The following is a 20008-nucleotide window of genomic DNA, read 5'->3' on the forward strand; positions in this document are numbered from 1 at the left end:
GAGTCATCTGGAGAGAAGGCGAGGCTATATAGGACGCGGTGAGTGGCTGGGGCGCAAGGCGTCATGACATGTGATTTGCAAGTTGAAGACATACCCTTGAGTGGTACGACTATCCGATGATCATGCCGAACTGCCTAGACAACACGTACCCCTGCTCGCAGTGTCACTCTACATATGCAACCTGAGTTATCCTAGAGATAAGTTGCCATGAGTGAGTCGAAGAACTTTGAGTCCTGGCTCACCAACAAATATTGAATGTTACAATAATAGAAGGAATTAAAAGATTTGAAAAGCTGAACACGAACGCGAATCACCAAGGTCATCACATCATGATTAAATCAAAATAACCGGTGCCTTGCCAATACACCCGTACACCGGACTGTGGAAATGTTCAGCCGGCATCTGTAGCAACCCAAGATACAGAATACCTTAAGTTCGAGTTTTCTATAACTAGCTCTTTTTTCTGTTGGTACCTCAAGCACAAGTATGTCCCTTCAGAGTCTCGAGCCTGACTTTGCCATTGGCATCCAACGTCACAACTTGCCTGCAAAGGACGAAAAGGCCAGACAAGCAGCCTCCAATGACGATTCCAACTTGCAATTGCTCTTCAACACTTTGGAGAAGTTTGGGTTCAAGGCTCAGGTGCGTACTGGCTCCGACGCTGGCACTCAACTTATTGTTTTTGTCAAGATCGTGTCGAAAGTATACGAAGACCTCGTGAAGAAGGATTTGCTCAGAAACTTCGAGTTTGGCCTTACTGATGACGATGCTGCTTCTTACAACAAGCAGAGACTCATATACGAGTATTTGACGTCTCTGGAAGCTCTTGGCGGCGTGGGAATCACTCCAGGCATCGGTCAATGGAAATTTGTGGAGTCAATTACATCTTTAGAGGGCTACTTAGCTGACACTACTTTGAGTGAACAGGCAAAATCGGAGCTTTTCCAGCCCAGCTTTCTCACTGCAAAGTTCAAAGAGCTTTACGGTCCCGGTGTGGCTTTGTACTTTGACTTTGTGCGTTTCTACACCGTGGCTTTGGCTGGTTTGTCCGTCTTCGGGATTATTGGTTACTTGAAGTCGAAGAACTACTCAATTGCGTTTTCTTTTATTAACTTGATCTGGGGAGCCGGATTGCTCGTTTTGTGGAGAAGAAGAGCCAAGTTCTTGTCGAACACATGGGGTGTTCAAGGCGCTCTTGATTTGGAGAGATTCCGTTCTGAGTTGGCTGGTGCTTCCGGTGATTTGCAAGATACTAAGCATAGATCCGAGACTGACAAGGCCAGATTTGTCAAACAACTTCTATTCGTGCCCGTTGCTCTTGCATTTGGTGCAATCTTGCTCGCTGCCCAAGGTGGTTGCTTCGTTTTGGAAATTTTCATTGCTGAGATTTACGATGGTCCAGGTAAGTTGGTTTTGACATTGACGCCTACCATTCTTTTGAGTGTTTTCGTCCCAGTTTTCACGATTGTCTACTCCCTGGCCACTCAAAAGTTCATCGACTGGGAAAACCACCAGAGCAACCTTACTCGCAGCCAGTCATTTGCTATCAAGTCGTTTTTGTTGAGTATCATGACAGGTTACGTTCCACTTCTCATCAGTGCCTTCATCTATTTGCCATTTGCTCACCTTCTTCAACCCAACTTAATCTACATCAAGAGAGCTATCTCTGGTAGAATCAGATCCGACAGATACGCCTACCTGTACTTGACCAATATCAAGTCTGAGGACAGCTTCCAGATCAACCAGGGCAGATTGGACGGTCAATATTTTTACTTCATTGTCACAAACCAAGTCATTGGCAGTGTCTTGAAATTCGGCTTGCCATTGATCTTGACCCCTGCCATTGAGTTTGTGAAGAAGATCATTGGAGGTAACAAGGGTAAGGTTGAAGCTGAGGAGAACCCAGAAGAGAAACCATATTTGGAGCGTGTTCGTCGTGCAGTTGCACTTCCAGAATACTCCGTTGACGACAGTTTTAGAGACATTGCCTTGCAATTTGGTTATGTCACCATTTTCGGCTCGATCTGGACCTTGGCTCCTCTCGTGTGCATCTTCTTCAATGTGCTTACATTTAAGTTGGAAGAGTGGAGATTGTCGAGTGGAAAGTACTTCAAGCCTGTGGTTGCTAGAAAGATTGACACCATCTACCCATGGAATGTTGCATTCTTCTTCTTGGCTTGGCTTGGATCTATTGTGTCACCACTTGTTGCCTCTTTCTACCGCCACGGTGCCAAACCACCTAAGAACTTTGGCTCATTTGGTTTCGATAAGGCGAGTGTGAATGTTGGATCCACCGTGGGTCTTGTCACCGTTTTGTTGTTCTCTGAACACTTGTTCTTCGTGTTGTACTTTATTGGCGGTAAGTTGAGTGACCTTTTCAAGTCTGAAACCGAGATTGAAAACGACAACTTCCAAAATACCCTCATCTTGAGAAGACAGCAATTTTCCCAACAGAAATTGCCCGAAATTGCCTCCCCTGATGACAGCGCTTGGTCTTCATACGCTCCTAGTGGTGCTCTTCAGCAGGTCAAGTCCCTCCAGTTGCACGAGGTTGAGCCTCAAAATGAAAAGAGCCAGAGCGAAAAGAGCCAGGTTGATGCCCCCACTCAAAGCGAGGACCAAGGTCAAAGCAAGAGTATTGGTGAAACTATCGCTGCTGTTGGTGCTCTGACTGGTATTTCTCGTCTTGTTGCTTCCGACGGTGACTCTTCTGTGACTAACAAGAAGGAGCTTTTGGAGAAGAAGAGATTGGAGTTAGAGAGACTTCAGCAGGAAAAACGCAAAGAGTTAGAGGAACGTGCCGAGAAAGGTGACTCCATCATCGACACCGTGAACACTCGTGGCGAGTCTGCCAACGCTATCATAGACGACAACTCGCACGTGCCAACTTCTGGCGAAGATTACGAGAAGCACATTGACACCGATGCCGCTGCTGCTCGTTCTCAGGAGGCTCAAGGTAAACTGTCTTCTGCCGCTCCTGCCGCTGCAGGTGCTGCTGGAGGTGCTGCTGTTGCTGGAGGTGCTGCGGCTGCTTCTCTGAAGGGTTCTCTGGACAAGCCAAAGAGCAACGAGTCCCTGGGAGGTCTTCCCCTGGTTGTTAATGCTTCCCCCAGCAACGACCCAAAGGCTGCTCTCAATAGGGAACATATCCTGCAAAAGAGTGCCGAAAGACTAGGCGTTGCTGGTAAGGAAGGAACTGTTGCGCCTGTTGCTGAACGTGCCGAAGAGACCAAGCTTCCTGTTGCTACGGTGAAGGACGAAGAGAATGGTGAGGATACAGAGGCTGCGGAAGCTGCTACTGGAGCTGGAGCTGGTGCCGGTGCCGGTGCCGGAACTGGTGCCGCTACTGGCGAGAGCTCTTCTGAGGCTCCTGCCGCTGAAGAAAAGACACCTACTTCGAAACAGACTAACAACACCGAAGGCGAGAAGACTTCAAGCCAGAACACAAGCAGCAAGAAGTCGACCGACACCAGGGCCACCGACAACTCGAGTGTTGACGAAAACGGCAAGAAGTCGTCCAGAAAAAAGAGTTTGAAGAACTTGTTGAAGAGGAAGTAATTGCTGTCCTCACTGCATTCTACTGATTTATATTTTAACCATGTTCTCTTTTCCCAATGCAATACACTTTACTTTATTTTAATGACCGTTTCTCGGAGGCCTTGCTCCAAAAATAGAAGTGCCCACACGGACACTTGAGGATCCTTGCTCGATGGCGGCCTCAAAATCACTGCTCATACCCATACTCAACTGTAAATCGACGGAGTATTTCTCGTCTAATTGTTTTTTCAAATCAGCCAAACGGGCAAAATCCTGATTGATGCCGGCATCAGAGGTCGACTCAGCAAAAGAACCAATGGTCATGATACCCTCCAACTTCAAGGACTCGCTTTGCTTGAGATATTCAACCGTTTCATAGATCTCCTCGAGATTATCTAGACTGTAGCCAGCTTTCTGGCTCTCTGAGGAGGTGTTGATCTGAAGGTAGATATTGATTGGAGGAAGCTTGGCGTTCTGTCTGGCATTGTCAAGTTTCTTGACCTTCTTGAGTGAGTCAAGCGTTTCAACAGCATACAAGTTCTCGATACCTTTGCCCAAATCCTTGCACTTCCCGGACTGTAAGCCTCCGATGAAATGCCAGTTTATGTCTTTTGGAAGCTCATTGGCCTTGCCAATCATTTCTTGAACATAGTTTTCTCCAAAGTGGCGAACACCATGCTCGTATAAAGCCAAGATGTCTGAGGCCGGCTTAAGCTTAGAGACTGCGACTAACCTAACCTGTCTTCCCTTAGCTTTGTTCTGGACTTGTTGCCAGATTTTATCGTAGTTGGATGCTAGTTCAGCTGACCTTTCAGCCAGTGCCTTTTCAACAGTCATGGTCAAAAACCTCCTGATTCCCTGAGTTCTGCAGTGGAAAGAACGCATGCTGCAAAATTCCGTGTAGTGTGATGCCTTGGAACACCACATCCGTACACCGCAGATCGGAGTACATTCCCCGTAGAACGGTAGCACCAATGTCGGAGCTTTCGTTGATTTATTATTCTATCTGATTTTGTACTTTTGGATTGTTACTTCTTTCTCAACAGATTGGCTGAACTTAATTGTGATTAGGAACTGACTTGCAATTTCAGACGTTTTATTGATGTTCGTACCATCGGTTGTTTTTCGCAACCATAATGTAGAGACAGCCAGGCCTCACCAATCCACCTAGCAAATTGAATATAAATTTTGATTTTTCACTTTCAATGTTGATATTAATCGTCGAGATGCTCTTTACTCTGCTCTGTAAAATCATCTAGTCTTCGAAGAGCACTTCGATGAAATGCCCTGGCCAAGCACCGAAGTGTTTCAAGATACTCCAACCAGCGAATTGCAAGATTTTAATAACCACTTAAGATGTTACATATATGTCAGTCAATGAATGCCACCGTTCATTCAACTGAAGAAAAATAAAGAAGAAAGGAAATGGAATAGAATCCATTCATATTGTCTGGTTGCGAAACGCATCGCAAACTCTCCCATTGCCTACTTTCAAAATTACACAGAAATACTTCATCAAATTGCTTCAGGTCAGACAAATACGAGACCAGAAAACATTCCACTTAGAATAAAAATAGACTCGGGCTAAATTGACTAAGTCACCGTCGGAGCCCTAATCGAAGGTACGGGTGTGCTAGTGATGCCGAAAATTTATTGATGGCTCAAGATGCAGTTGACCCTGGACTGGTGGTAATAGATCAATAGGACATATTCAGCACAAACAAAAGACCCCAAATATGTCTGACTCCGTCTACACAGGTGAGGACTTTGACGCCAAAGTCAGAAAGCAAGTGGAATTCTACTTCTCTGACTCAAACCTCCAGACAGACAGATTTCTCTGGAGAATCTACGAGGCTAATGACGGCTGGGTTGAGTTGAAAACCATCTTGACCTTCGGCAGAATGAGACAATACAGACCAGAAGAGCGTGTTATCGCTGCTTTGAAGGAGTCTGATAAGCTTGTTTTGTCTGCCAATGAGGACATGATCAGAAGAAAGGCTCCATTGAAGGACCAAAACGAGTTGAAGAACATCAGAAGAAGAAACTCTGTTCACATTGAGGGCTTCCCTGGCGATGTTTCCCAAGAACAATTGGAGGAGTGGTTCAACGAGAAGATCGTTTCTCAGTTGCCCAAAGAACAGGCTTTTGCCTCTATCCGTAGGATCAGAAACAGAGCTAGAGAATTCTTGGGCGTTGTTGACGTCGAGTTCAAGACTCAGGAGGACCTGGAGCACTTCTTGAAGTTGGACGTGAGCTACCCTCAGGGTGTTGTTGAGGGTGTCGAGGAGAAGGATCTCTTGAAGAAGATGTCCCTCTTGAGATTCAGAGAGATGAAAGAGTCTGGTAAGAGATTCGGTGTCAACGAGGTGACCAAGAGAAGATCCTCATTCAAAGACAGCAACAACAAGAAAGCACGTAAGGAGGAGAAGAAGGGTGACGAGAAAACCGAAACCAACGGCGATAGCACCGCTGTAGAGGAGGCTGTCGAGGACACTGAAGCCAAGGAGACTACAGAGGAGAGCAAGGAACCCTCTAAGGAGGAGGCCTCCGAGAAGGAGACAGAAACGAAAGCCTAAGCTTACATAATGAATGTTTTATGGATGCATGTACCAAAACTTGGGCACCAAATAGAATGCAATAATGGATCATAGAGATGCAATTAGTAGTAGTAGCAGAGTGTGAAGTGGGAGCGCGAAACGCGTCTACTACTAGTATCAACAGATAAATATCGCGACAATATTTCATCGCTACTTCACAAGAATGGCGGACGAAGAGACAAAAAAATGGATTAATTCGCAATTTGGCGCTGTCGATGATGAGACTGTCGATAGGCTTGTCTCGGTCAAAGATATCTTCAATTACTCCAGAGATGACTTGTACATCCAGTGGGAAGCGTTTGTGGTAACGCAAGAGAACGGTGAATTAGATGTAACCGCCGCCAACGTCGATAGATTCCAGGAATGGGCTCAAAAAGGCCTTAACGCTGGTTCAACGAAAAAGACGATTAGTAACAAAAAGAGTTCAGACTCTAAGAGAAGACCCATGATTCGCTCAAATGTTGAATTGTCGTCTAGTCCAGGTGCTGGCTTTGGAATGCCCTCCACTCCGCAATTCAAAAAGCAAAGAACAGAACCTCCAAGTGAGACAACTTTAGCTTCGAGCCCATCGCAGTTCGCCACCGCTAATAACACCATGCTCTCTCTGAGCTCAAGAAAACCAGAGGCGGACCTGCTGTACGAGCCAAACACGGTGTTGGAATGCTTGAACCCAGCAGTTGAGACCACGGAGCTGAATGATCATCCTCCTCGACTCTCGGCCAATTTTGATCCTGAGAAGTTCAAGTTTAGAACGATGGCCATGAAGTTACTAGAAAGTGCTGATGTTTTGGACGATCAGATCGATATGTTCAGCCTGAAATTTTCAACGGAACTCAAGGGTAAAGGTCTTGAACTCGGAAACCCATGTATGAACTCGCAATCTGACATTGCGTGTTGTGGTAGGATTGTGCCAGATTCCCCATACTATGATAGCATGATTACGCAAACTCTTAATGACAAATCTTTATATCTCGAGACGTCTCGTCTTGGTGGTATTGGCCAGAGGGTGCCCCTTGACTTGTCCAACTTGCAAGAATACTCATTCTTCCCGGGCCAAATTGTTGGCTTGAAGGGTAGAAATCCTACCGGAAGAGCTTTCGTGGTGCATGAAGTCTTATCATTGCCAGAGTTGGGGACTCCTGTAACTCACTTGGCAGAGCTTCAAGACATTAAAGAATCTTCAAACGGGGAGAGCCTCAAGGTCGTGATGACCTCAGGCCCTTTCTCAAATCACCACAACCTCAATTTTAGTAAACTTGAGAGCTTTGTGCAACATCTTAACAATGTTGTCAAACCTCATGTTGCTGTGGTGTTCGGTCCTCTTCTTGACATCACGAACGCTGCAGTGGCTTCAGGTGAAGTCGAAGTACCCGGCCTCCCTGCAAATCAACAACCCAGAGATCTTGATGAGCTCCTTCGGGCCACAGTCACACCAATCTTGAAAAAAATTGACAGCAGTATTCAAGTCATCTTGGTTCCATCGTTGCGTGACTCCGCGAGTAAACACACGTCATACCCACAATCTGCATTCGATAGGAAGAAACTTGGACTCCCGAAAAACTTTAAGTGCTTCCCTAATCCTTCCACATTTTCGATCAATGAAGTCGTCATCAGCGCTTCCAATGCGGACGTGTTCAAGGACCTTAAAGATGTCTACAAAAGCAATGTTTCACCAGATAAAAGTCTGTTGTTCTCCAACAGGTTTGAGAGAATCGCTAACCACATCTTCGAGCAAAGAAGATTCTACCCAATGACTCCAGGATCCGTGAAGAGACAAGCACTTTCAAAGGATGATAAAGACAAAATTGTTGGTCTTGCAGATGGAGGTAATGCTGAAGATTTGGCCGAGACGCAAGTTGGTGGCTCGAGTTTGGAAGTTCCATACTTGGGTCTCACAGAGTTGGGGGACTCTTTGCCAGACATCTTGGTGATACCTTCCGAGCTCAAATTTTTTGCCAAAGTAATCAAAGGTGTTGTTGTGATCAACCCTGGCCAGTTTGTCCGTGCTCACAAAGATCCTAGCAAGGAGGATGGAAGTTATGTCGTGATTAGTGTTTCACCACCTGATATTGAGGGCGACGACAATGTTGAGCCAGTTGAAAACTCAAATGGTCTTTACTACAACAACATTTATAAGAGATCGAGAGTTGAGATTTTGAGAAGTTGATATACGGATTGAGCCGAAACGCGACTGCGCGGTATCAAAATGCATAGTTGAGAGTATCTAAGTACATCATCATATTTAATTCACGGAAGAATCCTAGACCCTTAGAGCCATAAGCATTAAATGCACTCTCTGCATTACATAGCATATGATAAGAAGCCGAAGGAGTTTCTTTGGACATTTTAACTTAAGGTACTCTCTGAACAGACTTTGGTGTCAGCGAACTATGATATCTACCACTGAAACACCATCCACCGAGAACCCGATCAAATTACGTGACTACCAGATTGATGCCGTGAAGAGTACATTGGATGCCATCAAGCGTGGTGTCAATAGACCAGCGGTGGTATTAGCCACTGGAGGGGGTAAGACTGTGGTGATGTCCGACCTTATACCACGACTCACAAGCAAGAACAAAGGTGACAAAGTGCTTGTTTTGGCTCACAAGCAGGAACTCGTTCGGCAAGCAGCTACCACGATTCAGAAAATGAATCCTGATTTGGGAGTCTGTATAGATATGGCAAAGTCCAAGCCGGATCTAGAGAGCGTCGATGTCGTCGTAGCATCTGTGCCCACATTGGTCTACAAAACCAGATTAGAAAGATACAAGCCGGAAGACTTCAAGGCTATAATTTTAGATGAGTGCCACCATGCCACTGCAAATTCGTGGACGAAGATTCTCAACTACTTTGGTGCATTGGAGGAAAAGCCCAAGGTATATACCGTTGGTTTTACTGCCACACTTGAGAGGACCGATGGCATGAGCTTGGGCAAAGTTTTCGAGGAGATGGTTTTTGAAAGAAATCTTATAACCATGATCAGGGCAAAAGAGCTATGCGACGTCAGATTATCCAAGATTGACGTTTCGGTTAATTTGAGCAAAGTGCGGTCTACTGGAGGCGACTTTGTTCAAAAAGAGCTTTCAGAAGCTGTCAACAAAGATGACATTAACGTCATGGTTACCCGGGGATTCACGCAACTCAAGAAGAAGTACAACTATAAATCCACCTTGATCTTTTGCGTGGACATTGAGCATTGCAAAACCCTATGCGGGGTTCTCCAGAAGAATGATATCAAGGCTCAGTATGTAACAGGTGAGACGGTGCATCACGAAAGAAGGGCAATCTTGGACGATTTCCGCGCTGGTAAGATTGAAGTTCTCTGCAATGTTCTTGTGTTTACTGAAGGAACTGACATTCCAAATATCGATTCCCTTGTTTTAGCACGCCCGACAAAGTCGAGAAATTTGTTGATTCAAATGATTGGACGAGGGTTGAGGCTTCACCACGGGAAAGACGTCTGCGACGTAATTGACATGGTGGATGCTACAAAGCATGGCTTCCGAAGCATCCCTACTCTACTTGGAATGGAGGCTGAGATGAGAGCGGCAGGTAAGTCAGAACTGCAGATCGATGTCAGCTTGGAGAAACTATTGGAAGATACCATTTTGCATAATCCTCGAGAAAAGGCCCGATTGAAAAAGGTGGACCTTATCGTTGACTTGCAGAAGCAACTCAGTAACTTGCAATTGAGTTTTCAGACGATAGAAGGGTTTGCAGACGTCGAAAAGAGAGGTGTTCTGGAAGAGATCGACGAGGACATAATCCGCATCATCAGGGAAAGCAAACTTCCTTGGGCAAGATTCTCATATTATAAATGGGGCACTTGTGTTGCTAACAGGAACTTTATGTTGGAACGTTGTCCCGACGAATATCAATTTTATGAGGTGAGTTATGCGTCCGTGAGCGAAATATTTGCCAGTGGTTTCAAGGTCAATCGGTTACACGTAAATCTTATTCGCAAATCAGAAAACATTCAAGATGTGGTACTAGACGCAGAGAACCTGCTTTACGGCAAGCTCGTTGCACTGGAGCATATGAAAAGACCAGCTACGGATAAACAAATCTCATTCATAGTCAAGAAGCTCGGAAAGAAAGTGGAGCTGGAATATGGAGCGAGCTCAATGGAATTCGCCGAGAAACTCAAACCATGGCGGATGATCCGTGCTGCGAATCTCTGTTTTGCTGCAAAGGTGTCTATCAATTGTACATGGGTCAAATGGGAGCTTGCGAATCTCTATGGCTACAGCCAGTATACCCATATCAGGATGAAGAGGAAATTGACTAAGGTTGGTAAAAAGCTAGCATCCGACGATTATCTACCTGAGGGCCCCAAAGTGCAAGATGCTCCAATTGTTGAAAAGTCCTCACCACCCGCCTCTAGAAGATCTTCATCCCCTTCGACGGAATCTGCCTCAGGCTAAAGTCCAAATTGAAATCTAGTCCCCAGTCAGAGCGCACTGCACCGGCGCGCTGGCAGTGCAGCATATAGCCTACACATATATTACTAACCACAAACACTCCAGTTGTATATCTTATTTTTATGAAAATCTTTCAGCTCTGTTGGACAGTGCTTTCGGTTTTTCCGCTCCTAGCACTAGCGGATACCGCCAACCAGCCTCGTGTGGTTGATACCGATGATGCAGCCAAAATCATTCAGACCAGCACGTCAAGTCATACCAATAACTGGGCAGTCCTTGTGTCCACGTCAAGATTTTGGTTCAACTATAGACACATGGCTAATACTTTGAGCTTGTACAGAACAGTTAAGAGGATGGGAATACCGGACTCTCAAATCATTCTTATGTTGGCTGACGACATCGCATGTAATCCAAGAAATGCCTTCCCCGGAACGGTGTTTAACAATATGGACCAAGCCATCGACCTTTACGGTGATGATATCGAGGTCGACTATAGAGGTTACGAGGTAACCGTGGAGAATTTCATCAGGTTGCTCACGGATAGATGGGATGAGAATCACCCAAGGAGCAAAAGACTTCTCACTGACGAGAACTCGAACATATTTGTTTATCTCACGGGCCATGGCGGAAATGAGTTTTTGAAATTCCAAGATGCTGAGGAGATCGGCTCTTGGGATCTTGCGCATGCTTTCCAGCAAATGCATTCGAAGAAGAGGTACAACGAGATCTTCTTCATGATTGACACGTGCCAGGCCAACACTATGTATGAGAGAATTTATTCTCCTGACATATTGTGTGTTGGTTCATCACGCCTAGATGAGTCGTCTTACTCGCATCATTCTGACTTAGATGTCGGGGTGGCTGTTATCGACAGATTCACATATTACACTCTTGACTTCTTGGAGAAAGTTGAGAAGAACTCCAACGTCACCATGGATAAGCTTTTCGCTGAGTACACGTACGAGAACGTCCATTCAAACCCAGGCATCAGGACAGACTTGTTCAACCGAGACGTGAACGAGGTTCTTTTAACGGACTTTTTCGGCAATGTCCAAGAAGTTGTATTAGATGAGGTGGAACAGGGTGTACTTGAGACTATTAGCAGTGTTCCAATGACGCAAAAGTCGTCGAAAAACACCACTCACTACGAGGCCTTGAGCGCATCTTTCAGCGACTCAGGTTACAAAACGAAACAATTGCATCATGTGACCAAGAAGGAGGCCAAGATCATCACAGCTGTGCTGGCTGTCGCTTTGGGTCTCCTTTGGACATTTGCCAAACCTTAATGTATAGAATGCCAATCTTCCTACACTCACGTTGCACACTCGAAACAGTAACGGACTTTGTAAGTCGCACCCCATACACCCTTGTTGATAGTCGCGCCATTACTACGCACTCTTTGTTTTTATTAGTACTCACAACCCAAACTTGAGAGTTAAAGAGAATGGCATTTTCTGGCTCGGTTCTCTTCAATTTGGTAGTTTCCAATGAGCCTAATTCTCGAAAGCTAGAAGCAGTGCTGAATTTAAAAACCCATGTCAAGAAGGAAAACGTGGATCTCACACAAGTCCAGGCTTATTTTGAAGCCATATCGGTTTTGATGGATCTGACCGACCAGAACCTACAAAATACAACATTCAGTTTGCTTTGCCATTTGGTGAAGCGTGTCAGCATTCAGGATTCCAAAACCACTCTACTCCATGACCATTCTTTTTTAGTGCTTCACATAATTGTTACCAGAATAGCAGATCCAAGAGCATCCATCAAGATATCAGCTAAAAGAGCATTGGAAGCATACTGGCTTACAGCACCTACGAAAGTCGAACAGGCATTGGTGGAGCTGGGGCTCAGAAATCGATCTCCGTTAATCATAAACGAATGTGTTGTATGGCTCAACACCATTCTTACAGAGGTGAACCGTCACTTCAGTCTAAATCCATTCATGAACGCCCTTGCCGAGATACTCGTCCAGTATGAAAACAACAACTTGTTGGTGGAAAACATAAAGATCTTGTTTGCCAACTATTATGACCTCAAGCAAAACAGACTCCATAAGTTTGAACTTCAGAAGATACTAGAGCTGCATAAGGTTTCCACCTCCCTAAGAACGTCAATTATGGGTACAGACCATGTAATGAAGTCACGAGATAAGCCGGAGCATGTGGATCATGCACCTAAACTACCTATCCCTAGCATAAAGCCACCCAGGCCAGCATCTACGCTTGTATCACGAACCAAGGAGGAACCTAAAGCAGAGAGGCACGAAAAGGAGGAGGAGCAAACCTCTTCCTCGTCACCTGTTGATGACATTGTGTTTGGCCTTCAAAATTATAGAATTGATACGAAAGTGCTGCCCACGAGATGCAAAGACGCGGACACTCTTCATAGCAGTGTATCCAGCATGATATCTACGTTTGACGGAAAGGAGACTGAAAGAAACTGGACCCTGAGGGAAACTCATATCGGTACCCTAAGGTCACTTGTACGAGGAAATGCTCACTCGGAGTTCCCCGAGGATCTCGTTCTCGCTTTGAAGGATATCTCGGAGGGCATTTGTAAGGGACTCTTGTCCCTTCGTACGACCTTGAGCGTGAGTGCATGTTCCTTGGTGAAGGAGGCAGCGATTCTTCTAGGAGATAAGTTTGACTCGCTCATTGATCATTTCACTCCAACACTCATAAAGCTCAATGCCTCTACCAAGCTGATGACTTCCAGTAATGCTCATGTTGCCATGTGTGCAATTATGGCCAATTGCTCATATGGTGGAAAGCTACTTCACAAGATTCAGACTGCTTCATCGGAGAAGGGCAGCAATACCAGAACACACTGTGGTACTTGGCTCAAAATATTCGTTGTTCGTTCTAGCTCTCATGGCTCCCTCCCTCACACTGAGATTATCGAACGTGTGCTTAGTCGTCTTTTATCTGATCCGATCTCCCCAGTTCGCCAGTCAGCCAAGGAAGCATTTTGGTCACTCCAAGCTATTTCCAAAGAATCTGCTGAAAGGCTTCTAACTCGTCTTGATGCAAATGTCGTGAAGGGCTTGGAGCGTTCGAAACCCGCGAAGATTGGGAAGTTAAGACCAGAATTAACACAACCAAAATCATCCCGACCCTCGATAAAGGACTCAATTATCGCAAAGAACAAGGAGCTTCTGGCTAAGCGTGCTGACTCGAGACTGAGCTCCAGAAACTCGTCTCAGCGTTCAGAAAGCGGCATCGAATTTGGCGTAAGAAAGGGACTGAGTAGGCAGATGTCAGACCCGCCAACTAGACGCCACGCCTCTAGTCTACCCAAAAAGGACAACACCCCTCATGAGCCATTGCTGAAGCAACGCAGCTTTCACAATTTGCATAAATATAGCAAGGACTCTGAAAAGAAGCCCGCTTTGCGATCAGTCGCTTCTACGACTTTCTCATCGTCAAATGTTCAGGGTAGAAGTACGCCTCCTTTACGGGTCATGACAACGGCAGATCCCATCTTTCAATTTTTATCATCTTCGAATGAAGTTACTATCAAAGAGGGTATCAATTTATTGAAATATGCCATGATTGTTGAGGAAATGTTCCCAGATGAGATTAAATTTTATTTGAGAAAGGTCTCTTATACCCACCCTGAATGCTTCCGCCCGCTTCTTGAAAGTCAGCCCGAAATCTTTAGCAAAACTTGGACACTCATGACTCAGGAGGACATCTTGCGCGTCTGTTCCATCATCTTACCTGCTTCGAATGAGGTCGTTGATCGTATGATTGCTTTATCAGACCGTGAAGTTTACCAATCAGTGGGCACAATTTTCACATATATCGCAGATTTCGACCACATAGCTGGGGAGAAGCATTTGGCAATTCAAGTGATAAAACACAAGAGCAAGATCCTTGAACTGTTAGCCAAGTTTACTCTTGAGTGCATCACTAAGATTCCGGTGAGTGACGATAACTTTGAACTACTTGCTAAGCCTTTGTTTGATCTCGTTGCTATATTTCATTCGATGCCTGGGTATGATATCTACAAATCTTTGGTGTTATCTTTGTATCACACCAATGAGATGTTGTTTAGAAAGCTCTCTTCTCAGCTCTCGAGTAATTGCAAGAGAGAGATCGAGAGTATTGCAGGTATAGAGGAGAGAACATCAAGTATCGTCGAGACTTCACCAAGAAGTTTGGAGGAGAACGCAGCAGAATCTGTTGAGGAGAATGAACCAGAGACTATGGAGAATAGGACACCGGAACTTGCACAATATTCCCATCTGCAAGTTGAACACCTGATCCTGTTAAATGTAAGTGTCACTGAGCTGACTTCAAATGAGAACCTAGTCACAGAAACAAACAAGATGGAGTCCGAAGTATCAGTCGAGCATGATCGCCAGGTTTCTGCAGAGTCATCTGTCGAGGAAGCAGAACCTGTGAGCAAAAGTGTCAGCGATGAGGACATGGAGCAAGACAATGAACCAATAACGGAACTAGAGAAGAAAGCCAACAGTGTTTGCAATGAGACTCTGCCGACTCACTCGAGATTGACTGGTTCTGATCATGTCGTGGGGGAGGAATCGCCACGTCAAGGCGAGGATGCTGAACCCACGCGGGCAGAGAAGGTAAGTGATGAGATGATGGATTGTGAAGACAAGGAGAAGAGTCCTACTAGTAACGACGATGCTGTTGCAAGTGCTATCGGAAGTGAGGACAGTGAAGGCCCAAGCTCTCCTAAGCCCAAGCAGATCGTGGAGAATATCAAACAGATGGAGTTCCCTTCACCAATACCTGCTGATCGCTTTGCAAGCAGGGCTCAATCATTTTCTCCCAAGAAATCTGCTAACCCAAACATCTTTGCATCTGGTCTGGTAACACCCATGAGAAATGAGTTTTATAATCGGCTAAACCCAGATCCACTGAGCGATCTTGTTGAGAACTTTGCGCAAGTGAAAATAACTAATCGGTTGAATTCAATTCAATCTTTCATCGATAAGGTTGATCCCTTAAGCAAAGTCTCATGCAAAGCGAGGCCAATTTCAATCTTTGAGGACACAAAAGTGAGCGGATCGCCTCAAAAAGTGAAGGAATATAACTACACTGAACTCAATTGGTTTAACTTTCTGGTGGCGCGTCTTGCTCTCGACAAAGAAGCTAAGGAGTTTGATGACTACACAATCGCTGAGTTCGACCAATTGTGCGAGGACCTCAGAGGTGAATTGAGTGGAAAAAAATTTGTCAGTTTGTTGAGATACTTGCAGAATGAACAATCATCAGACTTCGACAAATATTTCGTGCAAGAAGGATTGAGCAGGATCGAAGACTCACTCCATCAGCATTTGACTTCCACTGTAATCCGCGACAAGCTCAGTGGTTTGATAATTTTGAAACAGCTTCTCATCAACAGAGAAAATATTAACTTCCTGAGGGTTTGGAAAACTCTTGTTCTACTTAGCGAAGATGCAGCCCATGAGATCGAAGTCGCTATCAACGAGGCGTTTGATGAAGCACTCTGCGGTATATTCTCAAGTGCTGACATGACACAGACAATAGTTAAGACGATTTGTGAGCAGTCCAGTGATTGGACCGAAAGTACGCTCACTTACGTACTCCGTTGTTTGTTCAAGCTCGTCGCGCAGAAGACAATGGTATTGTCAATAACCGACGATCTCTTGCGTCAACTTCACGGAATTCTCAAATCTTACATCAGCCACAAGAAGGTGGAGATTCGAAAAAATGTGGTGCAGACATATGGAAAGCTACTTCGTGCTGCCCGAGTAAGCGAGCTTACAGACAGCAACATCACCCTGTCCAATGTCAATAAGGAATCCAGGTTCGTTGACGAGATTTTAGATAGCATGACGGGACCTCAGCGGAAGATGGTGGAATACTACAGTCACTGATGGGATAATTTTTGATAGTTACTAATGACAAGGCCGGACCAGCCGAAGTAATATACAAGTAGTAAAACACTTTTCTCGTAGCTTCATACTCTTCCCGCACTCTCGGGTCTTGGAGGATGAAGCGTGTCATCTGTTTGGACATTTGCACTAGATTCAGGAGTAGGCATCAAGGTCTCAGTGGAATCCAGCAGCGACAGATCACGCTTTGCACGGGCGTAGATTCTGTTCTCGTATTCTGTCGAAGGTTTCCGAGAACGAGGCTTGGTTACCTTGTTAGGCTGTAGTTGTTGGCGTTTCCTCATCATGTTGAAACTGACTTCTCTTTGCCGTAGCGAAGGCTGAGTGTTGTACAACAGAAGATCGTGACCACCGTAAAAGGCACCTCTGTATGGACTCATCTCTTCGTAAACCACAGGACCGATGGATCCCATTTGAGTCATTGGGTGACCATACATCTCTTCCTGGTAGAAAGATGGCATTTGTTCATGCACCATGCCGTAGCCTGGATCATAGAACTGACTCATCACGGCGGATGTGGGGATGGGGTAAGGCATCATCGTTTGAGCAGAATACTGAGGAACGGCTGCAGATGAGATGTTGGTGGGGTACTGAGCGTGGATTTGAGCAGGGGACAGTGACATGAACGAAGTCTCCTCGTTAGCAGAACGAGGGAACATCAGCTTTGGTTCGGCATGAAGGGATCTTGCTGGCTGTGTCTGTTCGATCAAGTAGTCATCGGTTGAGGCAATGTTAGTGGTAACAGGTTGCCTTTGAATGAAGCTAGCATCAATGCTGTCAAAGTCGTTGTCAAGAGCGTTGATGTAGGCACCCGAATGGTAAGCACCATCCAAAGTGATGTAATCACCAGGAGCAGTGTGGGGTTCTTGGATGTAGTCGAGGGGGAAATCATCATCCTCTTCGTCGTCGTCATTCTCGTCGGCGACCTCGTCTTCATAACCCGGAACCCTCAGATGACAGACATACTCGGGCGATTCAGCAGGATCTCCCTTGATGGGCACGTTTATGGATTGGCTTGTCATATCCAAATGAGCGGTGAGCTGCTCGTATAGCGATGAATTGGTATCCTCTTCGTAGTTGAAAGACAAGGCTGGCTCTTTGGACGCCACTGATGTTGGAGTCTGACCGAGCTTCTCACGCTTGAGATCCCGATCCAATGCGTCAGCCATGAGCTTATCGTGAGGTACATTAAACCAGTAGAAGACCTTTTGTTTCTTTTGCGTTCGAAGACAAGAGTTCTTGAACAAGAAGTCCAAGAACTCCGACTTTGGCTCCTCGAGAACGGCATCGGTACCTGCTTTTAAATTTCTCAAATCGGAGAAGATACCTTCTTCGAACTTTTTGCGATCAGTGATGGTCCGGCCAAACTGTTGAAACTTATACAAGATGCAACGAACAATGTCGGTGCCTGTGATGAAGTATAGGTTGTTCCAGAAGACACAGGAGACGAAACCTTCGTCGTTGTTCAAGTAGTAACGCCTGATGACCTGGTTTTCTTGCCAGTTGGCAGGAGCGGTGACTAGGAAGAACTTCAAGTCTTCAATGAGTCTCAAGGACTCTGTGACGTCGTCTGAGACAGATGTTGAGGGACCCTTCAGCATGGTGAGGAAGATCGAGGGACGACAGATGGACTGAGAGGCAATGAACGGCGGATCGAGTTCAGAGCCTTTTGCAAACGAAGGAATGTCCTGGAAGAAAGAAAGCGGTGTGGGTGAAGGTAGACCGAACAAGACGATCTATATAAAAAGTGCCCTTGGACCAAGCGTGTTTCAGATCCTGCCGAGCTGAAACAAGGCCAGTGCGAATTCTAGACCGGACACTCAAACGCAGCCAAACGCCAAACACCGGCAGATAGCTGGGGGAACAGTGGAGTTTGTCTTGGAATATAAGGCAGCCAAGGGTAGCAGTGGGTGGGGGTGTGGTACACTGCTGCCTCGACGAGAAAAAGCTGGTGGGATCTTGGAAGTTGCTCTTCTAGGAGGGATGGGCGAGCGGTGGTTCAAAAGTGCTGCGGCTTAGGCGGTAAAAAATATCAATGTTTCAAGTTTGTGACCAGCACGGCAGCACAATATAATGCCTGTTTGAGAAAAGTGATTATTTTTTAAAACCTGGAACGGCTTCAGTTTCAGAAAATCATCGCCCTTCTTATATCACTTGCGTCCGGTGGCCACCGACAAGGCAAATGTGCCCTCCTCGGCAAACACCGCACGCGGCTGGGAGTGTTCGCTTTAACGAGAACGATCTCGGGCTGGGATCTGCACCCGCGGAGCCGGCGAAGCAGGAACGATCTTGCGGGAATCTTGTAAACACGGCAATTGGCGATTTTGGTCAATATAGCATTTACGCCGCTTTTGACGTAAAACTGCTTTTTCGGTGCCAGGTCTAATTGCGTGCGTCACCGCTCCGAAAAGTGCCCCTACTTTCGACACCAGGGGTGCGTCGCGTTCGCAGCCATTCCATCGCAGACACTCCCAGACATCCTTTGGGTGCAATTGTTCAAACACAAAAGCGTTAAACTTTATCACCATTTCGCTTCCTCTTTCCGCTTCGTAAGTGCCTCCTAGCTTGTCCTTCTAAGCTTCTCGCCTATGCTTAAGGTTTTCTAGAAAACTGGCCGGCCCCCGCCGAGGAGCCACATTCTCTGCTATTGTTAGCAGCTCAGCGCTCGGTGTTGGCTGCCGTCGCTGGCCGTCTCTCATTCTCGAGGCTATCATCACCAATCCTGGTGCGAAAAGCATAGCAAGTGAGCAAAAGTCAGCCGTTGGGTTTCGGCCGTTTTGGCCGTTGCTGCTCACAAATCTTCAAAACGCCTTAGATAAATTCGCCGCTTCTCTAACCCCTCCGCCCGTCGCTTCGTGAAAAATTCATTTCTTGGTGCCAATACTAGCACCCACTGGGGCCAACTGCCAAGGTCCCTGATTATGCCATTGTCCAAAAACAACTAAGCGCCGGCCCCTCTTCTGGTGGTTCGGGGAGATCCCCGGCTCCCATCAGCAGGGTTCGGTTTCCATCGATCCAGATCGACACCGTACTCGGTGCCAACCGCGAGAAGATCGGCACCAGGGTCTGTCAAGCGTAACCTCCTCCCAAAAGGGCTGTGCGCTCAGATAGACAGGACGGCTAAGTCCCCGGGGAGCCCGCGTATCTGTGATTCTCTACATTAGTGCCCGATCGTCATTCCACAGCATGCCACTGAAGCTTTGCGAATCGGGGCTTGGTTTTCCAAGTCCTTTTGGAGAAGCTAGAGAAGCGCTGGAGGCAAGAACAGAAGATCTGGCAGGGACAAAGAGCCCGGGCTATTGTGAAGTGACTTCCTTTTTTTTTTTCATTCTTCCTCTCAAGCAACCACTGCCTGTGCTTGACGCAGGGATTAGACATCTCAGGGCTCTCCACACCCTGACCAGGGCTCCATGGCCCTTCATTTTTAGCAATGCATCCATATGTAGAGTCGCTTCAGGAGACTGATCCTATACTTGGTGAGAAGTTCCGCCTCCAAGCCTTTCTCATAGCCTCGTAACCGGGCAACGCAGCTGTAGGCTATTCTGGTCGAGGGGAGGTGCATG

At 46.2% G+C, this 20008-nt stretch overlaps 6 protein-coding genes across 6 annotated transcripts; 4 read left to right on the forward strand and 2 right to left on the reverse strand.

The window, feature by feature from the left end:
• Positions 1-486: 486 nt before the first annotated feature.
• Positions 487-3558, forward strand: IST2 (Ist2p; the record flags this gene model as incomplete). Its single annotated transcript, XM_024855904.1, has 1 exon — positions 487-3558. The coding sequence occupies one exon, from the start codon at positions 487-489 to the stop codon at positions 3556-3558; it is 3072 nt and encodes a 1023-aa protein (XP_024715503.1).
• Positions 3559-3636: 78 nt separating this feature from the next.
• On the reverse strand, positions 3637-4374 carry C7M61_000460 (uncharacterized protein; the record flags this gene model as incomplete). Its single annotated transcript, XM_024855905.1, has 1 exon — positions 3637-4374. The coding sequence occupies one exon, from the start codon at positions 4372-4374 to the stop codon at positions 3637-3639; it is 738 nt and encodes a 245-aa protein (XP_024715504.1).
• Positions 4375-5273: 899 nt separating this feature from the next.
• On the forward strand, positions 5274-6113 carry LHP1 (Lhp1p; the record flags this gene model as incomplete). Its single annotated transcript, XM_024855906.1, has 1 exon — positions 5274-6113. The coding sequence occupies one exon, from the start codon at positions 5274-5276 to the stop codon at positions 6111-6113; it is 840 nt and encodes a 279-aa protein (XP_024715505.1).
• Positions 6114-6297: 184 nt separating this feature from the next.
• Positions 6298-8301, forward strand: C7M61_000462 (DNA-directed DNA polymerase alpha subunit; the record flags this gene model as incomplete). Its single annotated transcript, XM_024855907.1, has 1 exon — positions 6298-8301. One exon carries the CDS (start codon positions 6298-6300, stop codon positions 8299-8301), a length of 2004 nt encoding a protein of 667 aa, XP_024715506.1.
• A 223-nt stretch (positions 8302-8524) lies between these two features.
• On the forward strand, positions 8525-16427 carry GPI8 (GPI-anchor transamidase; the record flags this gene model as incomplete). Its single annotated transcript, XM_024855908.1, has 3 exons — positions 8525-10500; positions 10812-11815; positions 12316-16427. 3 exons carry the CDS (start codon positions 8525-8527, stop codon positions 16425-16427), a joined length of 7092 nt encoding a protein of 2363 aa, XP_024715507.1.
• An 83-nt stretch (positions 16428-16510) lies between these two features.
• CPH1 (homeodomain family transcription factor) lies at positions 16511-18046 on the reverse strand (the record flags this gene model as incomplete). The annotated part of the gene is made up of 1 exon (XM_024855909.1): positions 16511-18046. The coding sequence occupies one exon, from the start codon at positions 18044-18046 to the stop codon at positions 16511-16513; it is 1536 nt and encodes a 511-aa protein (XP_024715508.1).
• Positions 18047-20008: the final 1962 nt, after the last annotated feature.

The sequence above is a fragment of the Candidozyma pseudohaemuli genome (genome assembly GCF_003013735.1).
Source record: "Candidozyma pseudohaemuli strain B12108 chromosome Unknown scaffold00001, whole genome shotgun sequence".
In the NCBI taxonomy this organism is placed as follows: domain Eukaryota; kingdom Fungi; phylum Ascomycota; class Pichiomycetes; order Serinales; family Metschnikowiaceae; genus Candidozyma; species Candidozyma pseudohaemuli.